General features: G+C 39.8%; 4 protein-coding genes across 4 annotated transcripts in view; all 4 read left to right on the top strand.

Moving 5' to 3' along the window:
* Positions 1-3,346, top strand: part of LOC118336938 (leucine-rich repeat-containing protein 74A) — a 3,904-nt gene extending 558 nt beyond the window's left edge. The window contains 11 exon segments of the mRNA XM_035673710.1: positions 62-175; positions 286-379; positions 598-647; positions 760-841; positions 967-1,052; positions 1,128-1,322; positions 1,421-1,516; positions 1,653-1,796; positions 2,002-2,106; positions 2,277-2,362; positions 2,699-3,346. Of these exon segments, the coding sequence (XP_035529603.1) occupies positions 62-175; positions 286-379; positions 598-647; positions 760-841; positions 967-1,052; positions 1,128-1,322; positions 1,421-1,516; positions 1,653-1,796; positions 2,002-2,106; positions 2,277-2,362; positions 2,699-3,302 (1,656 nt within the window). The 3' untranslated portion in view covers positions 3,303-3,346.
* A 420-nt stretch (positions 3,347-3,766) lies between these two features.
* Positions 3,767-5,628, top strand: LOC118337374 (olfactomedin-4-like). The gene is made up of 5 exons (XM_035674356.1): positions 3,767-3,824; positions 3,928-4,095; positions 4,184-4,396; positions 4,480-4,627; positions 4,711-5,628. The coding sequence occupies exons 1-5, from the start codon at positions 3,771-3,773 to the stop codon at positions 5,538-5,540; spliced, it is 1,413 nt and encodes a 470-aa protein (XP_035530249.1). The 5' UTR covers positions 3,767-3,770; the 3' UTR covers positions 5,541-5,628.
* Positions 5,629-7,254: 1,626 nt separating this feature from the next.
* On the top strand, positions 7,255-9,154 carry LOC118337386 (olfactomedin-4-like). The gene is made up of 5 exons (XM_035674372.1): positions 7,255-7,339; positions 7,424-7,591; positions 7,690-7,902; positions 7,999-8,140; positions 8,226-9,154. Exons 1-5 carry the CDS (start codon positions 7,283-7,285, stop codon positions 9,017-9,019), a joined length of 1,374 nt encoding a protein of 457 aa, XP_035530265.1. The 5' UTR covers positions 7,255-7,282; the 3' UTR covers positions 9,020-9,154.
* A 1,951-nt stretch (positions 9,155-11,105) lies between these two features.
* Positions 11,106-13,675, top strand: LOC118337492 (olfactomedin-4-like). Its single transcript, XM_035674554.1, has 5 exons — positions 11,106-11,162; positions 11,241-11,405; positions 12,363-12,575; positions 12,660-12,801; positions 12,882-13,675. Exons 1-5 carry the CDS (start codon positions 11,106-11,108, stop codon positions 13,673-13,675), a joined length of 1,371 nt encoding a protein of 456 aa, XP_035530447.1.
* The last annotated feature ends 541 nt before the right edge of the window (positions 13,676-14,216 follow it).

The raw sequence follows: 14,216 nt of genomic DNA, 5'->3' as shown, positions 1-14,216 counted from the left end.
AAAATGCAAGTGTCATTAAGTGTGACTTTTTTAAATAGAACATATCTGACAAGCTCTTTGTATTTAGTCTGATATGCATATCAACACTCTGGAAGTGGCGGACAATCACATTCAAGCAGAGGGAGCAAAATACCTTGTGGAGATGTTGAGGGCTAATTTCACCATTCAGCACCTGGTATGTTGAACCGCCAGTAGAGGGCACTAGTGTCCTTCAGATGATATTTTACTTTTGACTTTTACAGTGTAGTACACAGTATACTGTACCAGCATCTGTTTTGCTTTCAGGATTTGTGCAACAACTATCTGCAGTCTGCAGGAGCTGAGTGTGTGGCTAAAATATTGCTGGACAACATTTCCTTAAAATCGATGAAACTTTCAGGTAATGAGCACATTAACAGCAACTGCACTGATAGTTCGCTATAATACAATACAATAATAAACAATAGCACAATAAATACAATTTCAAGCATCTATAATCAAGACAGTGAATCTCAACCAGCTAATGGTGCCCGTCAAGGTTGTGATCAAGATCAGTGAATTTAACAACAGCAGTAATTAGATTATTATTTTGTATATTTAAACATTTTGTCCCTACAGGAAATGGATTTACTGATGATGATGCAAAATATTTTGCAGATGCCTTGTCTGTAAGTGCTTAATGATCAGTTATCTAAACACATTTTAGTTGTCGTTTGTTATTAAATAATGAATAATTGATTTCTTTTGCAATTATAATGTTGCTAACATTTTTACATTTAGACCAATTCCAGAATAAAGGAACTAGACCTGAGCCATAATGACTTTTGTGGAAAAGGAGGGGAACATTTGGGCCAACTTCTGGGTACAGTAAAATTTACTGATCTTAATGTCTTTGTGTCCAAATACACTGCTTTACTTGATGAACCAAGAGAAACACAAACACAAGAGCCTAGTCTTTTTCTCTGATTTTACCTTCCATGTCTATAGCAAACAATGAGGGTCTTGAGGTGCTGGATCTTAGCTGGAACCATCTTAGAATGAAGGGGGCTGTGGCTTTTTGTGCTGGACTCAAGGTGTGTACTGTATAAGGAATTAATTTCGTCACTGACTTGGTATATACAACATCAGATCACATTCTCCCAATTTAGGTAAATATGATGTTAAAACACCTCGACTTGTCATGGAACGGTTTTGGGAATGAGGGCGCCCTGGCCATGGGAGAGGCCCTGAAATTCAACAATACTCTGGTGTACCTCAACCTCAACAACAACCGCCTCACCAACGAGGGTGTAGGCATGCTGTGCAGGGGTCTTGAGTTCAATGACACACTCCGAGTCCTACTGGTGGGTAGATGAGGTTATGTTACCCTAATATACATCATCAATATGGCTACAGATACATTTATTTTAAGGTGATGTTTTATTCTCTTACACTCCTGTAGCTGGCTTACAACTCTTTAACAGTAGAGGGCGCTCTGGCCCTGGTTAATGTGGTGAAGAACACCCCTAAAACTGCCTTGGAGGAGATCAATATATGTGTGAGTTACTGTGGCACTCTCTCATCAAACCATACCTGTCACTGTAGGCGGCAAGTACAATGAATACATTAATATACTACTAAGCCACACCATCTGGTCTCCACCATCATAATTCTTTTCTTGTTTTACCGAGCAGAATGTGCTGGTAAATGAGACCTTTGTGCACCTCTTGGAGGTGACATGTCAGGAGCATCCTGGGCTGGATGTACAGTATGGAGGTGTAGGAGGCTTCATTGCTAAGAAGCCACCAAAACGCATTGATCCAATGAAAGTCATCCAGGTTTGTTTGATTACATAATGAGAATCAGTAGTCCTAAAAGTCTGAAATGAATGGTTACATTCCACCATTTTGTATGAAAATGTTCCTATTCATGTAAATATTTACTCACATATTACTTTAGTAAGACTGTCAAATGGCTCTTTCATTGTTTGGTTCAGCATAAATTTCATAATTGTCAAAATGTCTTCTCCCAATGTTTTTAAAGGATTATTTGGATCAACGCAAGCTACGCCTGTGGGATTTCTTTCGTAACATTGACAAAGATGGCACCATGCGAGTCCCTGTTGCTGACTTCAGGAAGGCAGTGCAGGTTTCCAAATACATTCATACATTGACCTGTGCAGAGTCAGTGACATTTGCAGGACATACTGCACTGATGAATTTCACTGATAGAATACCATGAAATTGTCTTCTCATGCACGATGAGCTCTCTCCTAGTCTACACTGACTTTTTCCTTCTGTTCTGTAAAACCATGATAGCAATCAAGTATTCCTTTGGATCGATACCAGATTGAGGAGCTCATTCATAGACTTGATCGCGACAGGACAGGAATGGTAGACTACAGGTGAGCATGTCTCCTACTATTTGCTCATAGTCACAGATGGGCCTTCTAAAATGCTTTACAGAGTTGGCCTGTGATTTGTTAAGGTTTATTATTGCAAAACATGGAGTAATGGTGTTTGTTTTACACAGTGCTTTAGCATTGTTTGAATGATGGCATATAAACCATGTGTTTTAGTTAAGAGCTGGGAATTTGTCCAGATCTTCAACTTGAATGATCTTGTAAATAAGTGAATGTTTGTTTATGGCACAGAGAGGAGCCTGTAGTAAATAGGTTGCAGTCCTGAAGTTTGGCTCTACAAAGCAGCTTTACATAGGGCTATCTGATGTTTCTGTGCAGGGGACTGGCAGACACAAGGAAACAGATGATGAGGGATCACCGCCGCCAGCTGAGGAAGGTCGAGTCCCGTCAGAAGAAAGAGAAGCAGAAGAGTGACCGCATCCTCAAGACCTTCCAGAGTGCTGTGGAGGCGGTAACACCGCGCAGCTCCATGGTCATATCTCCAGGAGGAGCCAAAGAGGATTCAAGTGGCCCTCAGCACTTCTCTGCCACCCCTCTAAGTTCCTGGCACCACATTGTCATGTCCAACAGCAGTCGCTATTCTGTCACTAATATGAGCAATGAACATGTCCACCTGCCCATGTTAGCAGGCACCACACCTTACCGTCCCACCAGTTCCCCAGCTATGCGCTCCTACTCCCAGCCAAACCTGCTGGATGACTCCTCTTGCTCTGCTCCAGGCAAGTCCATCTCTGCTCAGGGTATACGCTCTGATCCAGAGATGGGCCACAGCAAGCTAAGCCCCACTGCTAACCACCTTACCCGGTCCAGACCTGCTCTTAATGCCAAGCCGGTTAAAGCCAAAACCAAGAAAGTAAAGAAAAAGAAAACTGCAAAACGCGTGGATAAAGGCTCAAAGAATTCTACGCAAACTGTCAAATGACGTAATGATGTAATGCTATAAAATGTTATGATTCTTTTTGACATTGTTGGCTACTTTGTTACACAGTTACTTAATAAAGAAATTTTAATTATGTATCTTGCTTCTAATCTCTAACTAATGTGCATCAGCATTTGTCTCCTAATCAACAATTCATTCAGTTTGCTACAGAATGAGATGTCCCATCTGGGGAATAAAAACATTTTAAAACACCTGGGAACTCTGTCAGATGGTAGACCCACAAATCAGTAATTTTTTGAATTCTGATCCATACCCAAACATTGAAAGATCATTTCAAACAAACGTCCTAGTATTTCATTTCTGTTTGCTGACATTAAGTATTATATCTTGGTGTGTGCCTTTGCTAACAATGCTGTGAACTAGGACAGGTGCTGCAACCTGCAAGATGTTGGAAGAGGCTATATAAGCCCCTAAAGATCGAGCTATCTCAATCATTAACCCTGCGGCAGAATGATCTGCACTCTGTATTTCTTAGCACTGCTGAGCTCCACGATGGCCTGGGGGGTATGTATGGCAGGACTTAGATCTACTGATTAATCTTTATTCTTTGAAGCTCTTCCCACATTAAAGGTAAGCTGATATGTTCATGTGATCCTTTGTTTTTCAGCGAGTAGGCCTGTGGAGTGAGGGGAGGAATGAGACAGGAGGTGAAAGTGGGGACAGGTGCACTTGTGATGCCTTCTTGCCAAGCTCTACCTTTCCTATCCAAGACCTGGTGGTGGTAGAGCAGACAGTTGTGGAGATCTCACACAAACTGGAGCTGGAGATGGGCAAGGTACTCAGGCATATTAAAGGCATGCTCAACGGACGATGACATATTTGAGATGGCCAAAAAAATGTGTAAAATATATTTATTGTTTTAGCTTGAAGACTACGAGACCAAGCTGACAGCCTATGCAGAAAAGATAATAAAGCTGACAGTAGAAATTGAAAAAATGGAGAAGAATCCTGACGCCTACAATGATGCCGCCAAGGATGAGGTGAAGGTGGAGATTAAACAAGTGGAGGCTCTGATTAAAGAGCTGCAGCTCTCCATCAAAGGCTCCACCACTGTCTTTAAGTCTCTGCATGTACAGGTGAGTCCTGCTGATGGCAGTTGCCATATGAGTCAGATAGACATAATGCCAATCCACTGGCAAACACATGTTTTCCCTCTCAGATCACAGCCATGGTGAACACCCTGAACAGGCTGGAGAAGACCTACGACAAGAATGTGGTTCTGGTGACGCGGCGGGAGTACATCAAAGTGCAGCTGCAACTAGAGGAGTGCGAGAGACGCCACCAGGAGCTTTTCAACCCCAACATTGGTAAGTTCATTCACACTAATAGCCACATCTAAATATAAGCCCCATTTGGAGTCATTTAACTAACCTTTCCTCTCTCTCCGCAGGGTCTTGTGCACATACTGGTATCATCAAGATCGGCAAACCCATTGTAAGCCAACTGAATGCTCACCTTAATGCTGGCTACAAATATGGAGGCTGGGGAAAAGATTCAAAGCCTGTTCCCGACAGAGAATCTATGTACTGGTACTCTGGGTACACTAGTGGCTCCATTGTTGACATTAGGTTCTACACTAACTACAAGAACCTCATTTTGAGAAACCACTTCCAGCATTACAACTTACACAGCAGCTGGGATGGTACAGGGAACAATTTCATCATACGTGACAACACTCTATATTATCAGATCAACAACCCGTTTGGCTTGGCCAAACTGAATTTCACCACCATGAAATATGAGTCCAGGGTAATTCCTAGGGCTAGCAGCAGATTCTCCTACACTAACTCTCCCAATCAGAACTTTGACTTTGCTGCTGATGAAACCGGCCTGTGGGTGACCTATGCTACAGAGGTGTCCGGTGGCCGGATGGCCATTGCTAAAATAGATGAGCCTTCTTTTGGGGTTGTGGAGGAATGGCAGACTAGTGTCTATAAACCAGGCGTGAGCAATGCCTTTATGGTGTGTGGCGTTCTGTATGCAGTCAAAACAGTTGATATTCAAACGGAAGAGATATTTTATAAGTATGACACCAAAACCAAGCAGGAGAGCTACATCAGTGTTCCCTTTGAGAGGTTCCAGGATAAGTTTTCCAACCTGGACTACAATCCCACTGACCAGAAGCTCTACATGTACAATGACGGCTACTATGTTAACTACCATCTGTGGTTTAACCACACAGCTAAAGCCACTGTGGAACCACCATTTGCCCTGATCTAAATCATTATCTGTGTATCACATCTTATGAATGAAGCAATAATTATCTTTCTTTCTCTCTTTTCCTTCTTCTTGATCACTAATAAATGATCTTGAGCATTACAGAAAAGTGTCGAGTCTGTTCTTGTGCAAATTCTCATAAAAAGAGTACATTATTTTCTATATGACTCATTTCTAATGAGAGTACAGATACTATAAATTCACTTCACTCCTTTAACCCATTCATTCTAGTGCCTGACACACCCAACTACTTATGGTTTATTTACATTTGTAATAGTTTCTGACATTGAAAGGAAGTATACATGCAGAACTGGATTCTGATTTATAATGAAAAAATACACTTTAAGGCCTGTTTTCCCATTTCCTTGATCTGAACATGCCTAGTGGTGCATTACAGGATCAACTTGAGCAATTTCAGGATGTAGAAAAGCTGATGTTAGGCAACATTGCTGGCTTAAAAAAGCAGCTGATGGTGGATGAATAATATCTGGAAGCTAAACTGAATTTCTGTTGGCTTTAATTTCACACAATAGTACACTGTTTCTGTGGGAACATTTTTTGTGAATAAAAAATACAACATAAAACATAAAAAATGAAATAAAAAATGTAATGTGTTTGCTCATCTATGTCCCACAAGTAAAACAAATAAATACCCTGTAGTATCACTGGGTATTACTACGCCTAAAGTCAGCTCTGCTCTTCTCTCCACTGCTGCTGCATGTTGATCCCGCTCTCCCTGGTCAAGGTACTCTATGTGGCATGTCCCAGTAAGATGTTTCAGTGAGTAAGCTATTTTGAGGGGGTCTGTTGAGTTTTAGTGACTGTGAACCTTAGCATATGTAATTCGCAACCTTTGTCATACTCATCAAACTATCATCAGTGATCTCTTATGCGCTGTATGGAAGCAACTGCATTCATCCTGTGTCTTAATTAGTAGATTTGTCACCTGCACATTTAAACACAGACTAAACTTCTCAATTACATCATATTTTAACTCCTTTGCTAATTTAAATGGAAACTATAAAACTTTTTTAATTCCAGATTCAGTTTTTAATGTTTGTTTTACATAGCAGAGGTTCAATTTTACAATTGTACAACTGTCATACCTGCAAATCTTTCTCTCTACAAGTGTATCTTTCCTTTCAGTATTGCTAATGAAAAGAGTAAAAATTGTGATTTCCTGCGGTTTGAGTCAGCATTTCCCTCAAAAGCTTTTCCTTTGTGGCACAATATCTTCTTCTGGTGAATCACACCAGTCAAAAGCACAACCCAAATCACATGCATAAGATTATGCAATTAACCATGTGTATGAGGAAGAAATACAAAGAAGTAATGTGATCCTTTCATTTACAATACAGTGAGAACTGACCTCTAAGATAATGACTATACAAACAAATATGATCTGTCTATTTGGATTAAATTAAATTAAATTAAATTATACACCCTGAAACAATGTCTGCCTGTAAATGTGATGACTTCTTTCTACCATATAACACGTACAACACTCAGCTAACAAGCCATAAACGTACCAAGGTGCTGCCAGAATCCACTACATATGGCATTTTTCTCGTCCACACCACATGCTCAGATCAAACCGGGCGTGGTGGCAAACAAGGACAATGCCTATCATAAACTAATAACTGTGGGAAGAAAAAAGGTGTCTGTGATGATGTGATAAGAATTGTCTTTAAAAACCCCTATGACCAGGCCACCAAGAAGACACTTGAAAGGTAACCTGAGACACAATGCTGCCAATTCTGCTGTTGCTTCTTTCAGCCCTCAGTCCTGCTTTGGCCTGGATTGTAAGTGACACTCGTTTTCTGTTAAAACATGCAGGTGGATCAGTAATTTATTATAATCAACTTTAATGATGGTATTTTTTTCAGCCAGTGGAGGACTGGGAGTCTGGTAATGTGACTGCATCAGTGGCTGAGTCAGGTCAGTGTGTTTGTCATGTGTATCTGCCTGAAACCACCTTCCCTGCCGACCGGGTTGAGCATATGCAACAAGTCAGCAGTGATCTGATCCTGGAAGTGGAAATTCAAATGAACAAGGTGCAGTAAGACATACTAAGACTTTTAAATCCTGATTGTTCCACAGCATTTATACATTAAAATATAGATTTTGATGAGAGATTTTTTCACTCTTTCAGATAGTGAGCTATGAGGGTAAGTTGGAGGTCTACTTGAAAGATCTTAAGGACCTGACGGTAAGAGTGGCCATGCTGGAGAGCAGTGCCGACAATTACATCAAACTGGACTTTGAGCTGCTCAGGATTGAGCTCAGAGAGTTTGAGGCTCTGGTGTCTCAGCTCAAAGACTCCCTCAATTCCTCCTCGCCCCTGTTTGACAGTCTGTACATTGAGGTAAAAGATATATTGTTTTAACCTACCTGCAAATGGCGTGGCTTTCTTCATAATCAGAATATTAGATTTCAATTTGATTCATGTGTTTATTTCCAGATCCGCAACATGACTCTCATTGTGAACCAACTGGAGACTTATGACAAGAGCAACCTGGAAGTGATCCGTATTGAGTTCGCCAAGCTGCAGAAGAAGCTGGAGGAGTGCCAGGTGGAGCAGGAGTTCATCAAGCCAGATATTGGTAAGACAACAAATCAGAAGATTGTGGATAATGGTTAAAAATCAGATATTGCCAGCCAAAGTCAACATTTTTCCTTTCTTTCCAGGCAACTGCAATCACACAGGAATCATGAGCATCAGCAAGCCAATGGTGGTCCAACTGAATGCTCATTTGAATGCCGGTTATCAGTATGGGGGTTGGGGTAAAGACTCCAAACCTGTGAGAGGCTATGAATCAATGTACTTCTATGGTGCATACAGCGGTCCGTATGTGTATGACTTCTATTTGTACTCTAACTATGAAAAGCTCATTCTGAGGTCCGCATTCAAAACCCATGACTTACCAAATGGGTGGGAGGGTACCGGAAACAATTACATTGTTCATGGTAACACCATATATTACCAGCACAACACACCTTTGAGTATGACCAAACTGAATCTGACCAGTTCCAAATATGACTACAGAGTGATCTCATCTGCTAGCACAAAATTCTCATACAGTTACTCTGGCAATCAGAACATTGACTTTGCAGCTGATGAAAATGGCTTGTGGGTAATGTATGCCTCAGAGCAGAGCAAAGGCAAAATCATCCTTGCTAAAGTAGATGAGAAATCTTTTGGCATCGAGGATGAGTGGAACACCGGTGTGTTCAAGCAGTTAGCTGGCAATGCTTTCATGGCCTGTGGAGTCATGTATGCCACCAGGTCGGTGGATCTGAACACAGAAGAGATATTTTATGCGTTCGACACTAAGACCGGGGAGGAGAGACACCTCAACATTCCCTTCCAGAAGTTCCAAGAGAAATACACAAACCTGGACTACAATCCCACTGACCAGAAGCTCTACATGTACAACAATGGCTACTATGTGTCCTACAATGTGAGGTTTAACAAAGAATGATCCCTCCTCTTTTTGATTCTCTTTATAGTGATTGATATGATTAATCTGTATCTACTCACTTTGTCACTGGAGTTCTATAAGGCTATGTACTGTAACGCATTGACTTTTAAACTGTCTTTTCCAGAATAAAATCAAACTGAAGCATTCAAAATGTGTTTTTTTTATTAACTTTTCATGCAAATAAATAATACTATTACAAAATTACTGATACATAGAATAAGGGTGAACATGTACAATTAAAGGTTAATTCCAGATAATAAAATAGACAACAATCATGTTAAATTATAAATGAATGAAAGTAAGATCCAGTGTGTTTAATACAATATGGCGTCAATGAAGTTGTTACTACGGAAAAACATATATAAATAAATGAATAAATAACACAACATTCACTAATAGAAGTTGTTGGCTTCAAATGACTCTGGTGCATTCTGGCTATAGGAAAGGGGATATTTTACAAGTAAACACTAAATGGACAAAGACATAAGGAAATATTAGTTAATCTAAAATATGTGTGCATTTGTCATATGGGTTAGGGTTAGGGTTAGGGTTAGGTTGAACAGGATTTTAAATCAAATTGAATAATGGATCCAAGGGTAGGGTTGACAAAGCTGTCCATGGCACACACACACATACGTTATAACTACAACAGAATTAAAAGTGTCTTAGTAAGATGTTGGGCTATTACATGCTGCCAGAATGGCTTCGATGCACCTTTTTACGCATAAATTCTTCATATCTCAAGTGTACTGGAGATATTCTCCCATAGCTGTTCAAGCACTTGTCACATAGAAAAAGTACATGGTGTTAGTAACATGTAAGAGTTACCAGTGAATAAGCTACTGTGAAAAACGCCTGTTGAGTTCTAGAGACTGTGAACCATAGTATATATAAATTGCATCATTTTCATACTCATCAAATTATTCAGTGACCTCTCATGCCCTGCATATGGAAGCAACTGATTTGTGAGATTGAGATTTGTGACCTGCACATTTAGACACAGACTAAACTTCTCAATTACATCATATTTGAACTCCTTTGCTAATTTAAATTGAAACTATAAAACTTTTTTGATTCCAGATTCAGTTTTTAATGTTTGTTTTAGGGACAAACACACACACATACGCTATAACCACAACAGAATTAAAAGAACATAGAGCAACAGAATGTTACAGATATAAAATCAAGTACAAAATGTGCAAGTACTGCAGCAGACAGGTATCGTTTAATGATCTCAAAACAGAGTGAGAAATCAGAAATGAACATGAACCAGCACTTATTGCTCTCTGCTGCTTGGAGAGAAAAGACACAATGCTCATGTTGACCTCTGCTTTTTCCATTACATGGACAGGAATTTTTCATGAATAGGTTGCTTGGTTAGACTTATATTACATTTTCTCTTTTTTATTCAGGGTGGAATGAAAGCTTAAGATTAATACTGAACCAATAGCCCAAGCTATATAAAAATACAAACTGACTGAAAAGATGAAGTTGACAATCAAACAACACATGACTAATGGAAGTCGGTGGTACTGTTACATTTTGCTCGCTTGAATTGAAGTATATTAACTGAATGCAATATAGCTGTGTTTTATCATGCTCAGTGAGTTTACAAGGCTTTTACAAGGCTCATGTCACTTCAGGCCACATTTTGGCATTTAGGATGAGATCATAAAAGTGGGTGAGACCTTCCTATTTTTGTGTCACATAGGAAGTACATATATGTACTGTAGTATGAGATAAAGTATAATCATAAACCTCAGGAAGAAAAATGATCTTCACTTCACTTAAAAATACTGTGTACATGTGCCAAGGTGGTGCCCTTAAATAAGGGTTCAGGTTTAGTGTCACTTGATTTTAGTGACTCTTTTTCCAGCATATATGGAGTTACTTTTGACACTTTTTGTCAATGACTAAATAAACTAAAACTTCTGCAGTAATCCCCAGATAGTGTGTTTAATACGCACACCTGCATGGATCTCAAGGATGCAAATAAACTTGTTATGAGTGTGGGATGATGTCATGTGCTTTAGCTAGGCTGATAAGAGGTGTAAAACCTACAGATCTGAGTAAGACAGCAAACACAATGCTTCTGACTCTGCATCTTCTCTTTACAATACTGAGCCCCGCTCTGGCTTGGCTCGTAAGTTTTAAACATGACTATTCGTATTAAATAGTAGTATGTTTAATATCTAAATAAAATAACTGAGTTTGCTTGCAGCCAGTAGAGGACTGGGAGTCAGGGAATGTGACCACATCTGGTGGAGAACTGGAGTGTTTTTGCAGTGTGTTCCTACCTGACAGCACCTTCCCTGCTGACCGAGTGCAACACATGCAGCAAGTTACCACTAGTCTGAAGCTGGAGGTGGAGATCCAGATGAATAAAGTAAGTATGAAACAGCTTCCTAAATGTTTTTCATGTCATCTGGATTTTTTTAGCTCCAGCTAAAAAAGCCACTTTTTAGTGTAGACAATTGTGCAGTCATTATAAAAAAATAAAAAACAGGTAACTAGATACAGTAGCGACTTTAGTAGTAGTAGTAAATTACTACTAAATTAATTTAATAATATTACCAGTATAATCGTATTAGAATGATATGATAGGCACATTATAGGCAGATTATATACAGTATTGTTGCTAGTTACTAACACTAAAATCCAGATCCTCATTTAATTCAATAATAAATCCTAATAAAAATGAGAATTCTGAATTGTTTCCAGATTTCCAGCGATAATGGTAATTTCTATGGACTTTCATAATTGATAGTGGCCACTAGGTCTTACAGATCTTACTTATATACTATATACTCAATAGACAATAGATACAATAGAAACTCATAACACTAAATTTGCATAAAAAATAACATATATTAGCCATACAGTATTTATTCCAGCATCATTTGGACTTCTCTCTTGTCTAAGGCTCTAGTGTAATAGCTCAGTACCAACCAGACCACAACTGTACAGTATATGCACAATTTTACCGGGATATAGATACTGTATGTAATACTTTTTTGTCCAGGTGATTTGAGTATCTATTTTCAAACTTACTAGCCAGTACATAATAACTACATCTTTTTGGTCTATATTTGTTCTTTCTCTCTATCTTTGAATGTATGAATGATTTGTACTGTGAGACATTGACAACCGGAGTCAAATTCTTTGTGTGTCAACATTCTTGGCAAACCAAATATATTCAGATTCTGTTTATTATCTCTTGTAAAACCAATAAATGTGTCATTTCAAATTAGTTTATGTTATTAAAGATAAGATACATTGTTAAATGCAACTGCATGACATAATTGCTTCACAGTACACAAACTGATGAGTGTGTGTCTTTTAGCTTGTCCACTACGGAGGCAAATTGGATATCTTCTTAGGAGAATTGATGGACCTGATGGTGAGAGTGGCCATGCTGGAGAGCAGTCCTGACAATTACATCAAACTGGACTTTGAGCTGCTCAGGATTGAGGTCAGAGAGTTTGAAGCTCTGGTGTCTCAGCTCAAAGACTCCCTCAACTTCTCCTCGCCCATGCTTGACAGTCTGTACGCTGAGGTAAGAAGACAAGTTCAATGCTGAGCTTCCCTTGTTCTGTCATTGTATCATTGGTTAGGTTATATGGTTATCTCTTTGAGCCAGATTCACAACATGACCCTGATTGTGAACCAACTGGAGACTCTCGACAAGAGCAACCTGGAAGTGATCCGCATTGAGTTCGCTAAGCTGCAGAGGAAACTGGAGGAGTGCCAGAAGGAGCAGGACATCATCAAGCCAGATATTGGTATGGCCAATTTGTTTTAATTTTTTTGCAGTATCTGGTCAGTAAGTGGCATGTGACAGTGATTTTTCTTTTCTTCTCAGGCAACTGCAATCACACAGGAATCATGAGCGTCAGCAAGCCTACACTCATCCAAATGAATGCTCATTTGAACCCAGGATACCAGTATGGGGGCTGGGGAAAAGATTCCAAACCTGTTCGAGGCCATGAGTCAATGCACTGGTACGGTGCATACAGCAGTCCCACTGTGTATGAATTCTACTTGTACTCTAATTACGACAAACTCATTCAGAGATCCTCCTTCACACACCATGGTCTGCCACAAGGGTACGAAGGTACTGGTAATAATTACATTGTTCATGGTAACACTGTGTATTACCAGGCTGCCAACCCATTCAGAATGTCAAAATTAAACCTGACCTCTTCTGTTTATAGTCACAGACAAGTCACAAAGGCAACTGAAAGTTTCACCTACACCTATTCACCAAACCAGTATCTGGACTTTTCAGCTGATGAGAAAGGATTGTGGGTAATGTACGCCACGGACGAGGCCAAGGGTAAAATTGTCGTCGCGAAGATAGATGAGAAATCATTTGGTATTGAGAATGAATGGACCACTAGTGCATTCAAGCCTCTAGTAGGCAATGCTTTTATGGTGTGTGGAGTCATGTATGCCACTAGGCCAGGAGATCTGAAGACAGAGGAGATTTATTACTCATATGACACCGAGACTGGAGAGGAGAAATACATGAGTATTCCCCTTCAGAAATTCCAGGAGAAATACACCAACCTGCACTACAACCCCACTGATCAGAGGCTTTACATGTACAACAATGGCTATTATGTTTCCTACAGTGTGAGGTTTAACAAAGAATGATGTCTCTTGTTCTTGATCTGCTGTATTGTGATTGATACAAATGATCTCCACTGACTTTCTCAAACCTTCTGATATCTGTATGTCATGTAGAAACTACACTTTTTTTCTGGAATAAAATCAAAATTGAGCATTCAAATGAGTGTCCTGATTTGTTTCAGTTTCAGTAAAAGTGTGCAAAATTAAATATGACTGAATGAACGATTGAGAATGCCTGTAAAGAAATCATACACGTCTGTGATAAATATGAGCCTGCCCTTTCTGCTTTTTGGATAAGGTTGCAGCATCTGATCTTAGGCCCCCCCACTCTTGTCTCCTACACATCCTGCATCCTGGAGCCCCCCCCTCCTCTGTAAACCGGCCCTCCCTCGGGGGGGAACGACTCTCCTTTGTGCTGTGGTTGGTGCCTGGCTCCATCTGGTACTGAGTACCAAGACCCAGCAGATTATGGATTCTGAGCATGGTGATCCCTCGATTCATAGTGGATGGGAGACATCAAAGAAACACTGTAATTCATAATCATGTTATAAATTGAGCAGTTTAA

Source organism: Morone saxatilis, unplaced genomic scaffold (assembly GCF_004916995.1).
Source record: "Morone saxatilis isolate NCDOM2014 unplaced genomic scaffold, NCSU_SB_2.0 Contig3, whole genome shotgun sequence".
NCBI lineage: Eukaryota > Metazoa > Chordata > Actinopteri > Moronidae > Morone > Morone saxatilis.
This window is presented reverse-complemented; position numbering and strand designations above follow the sequence as displayed.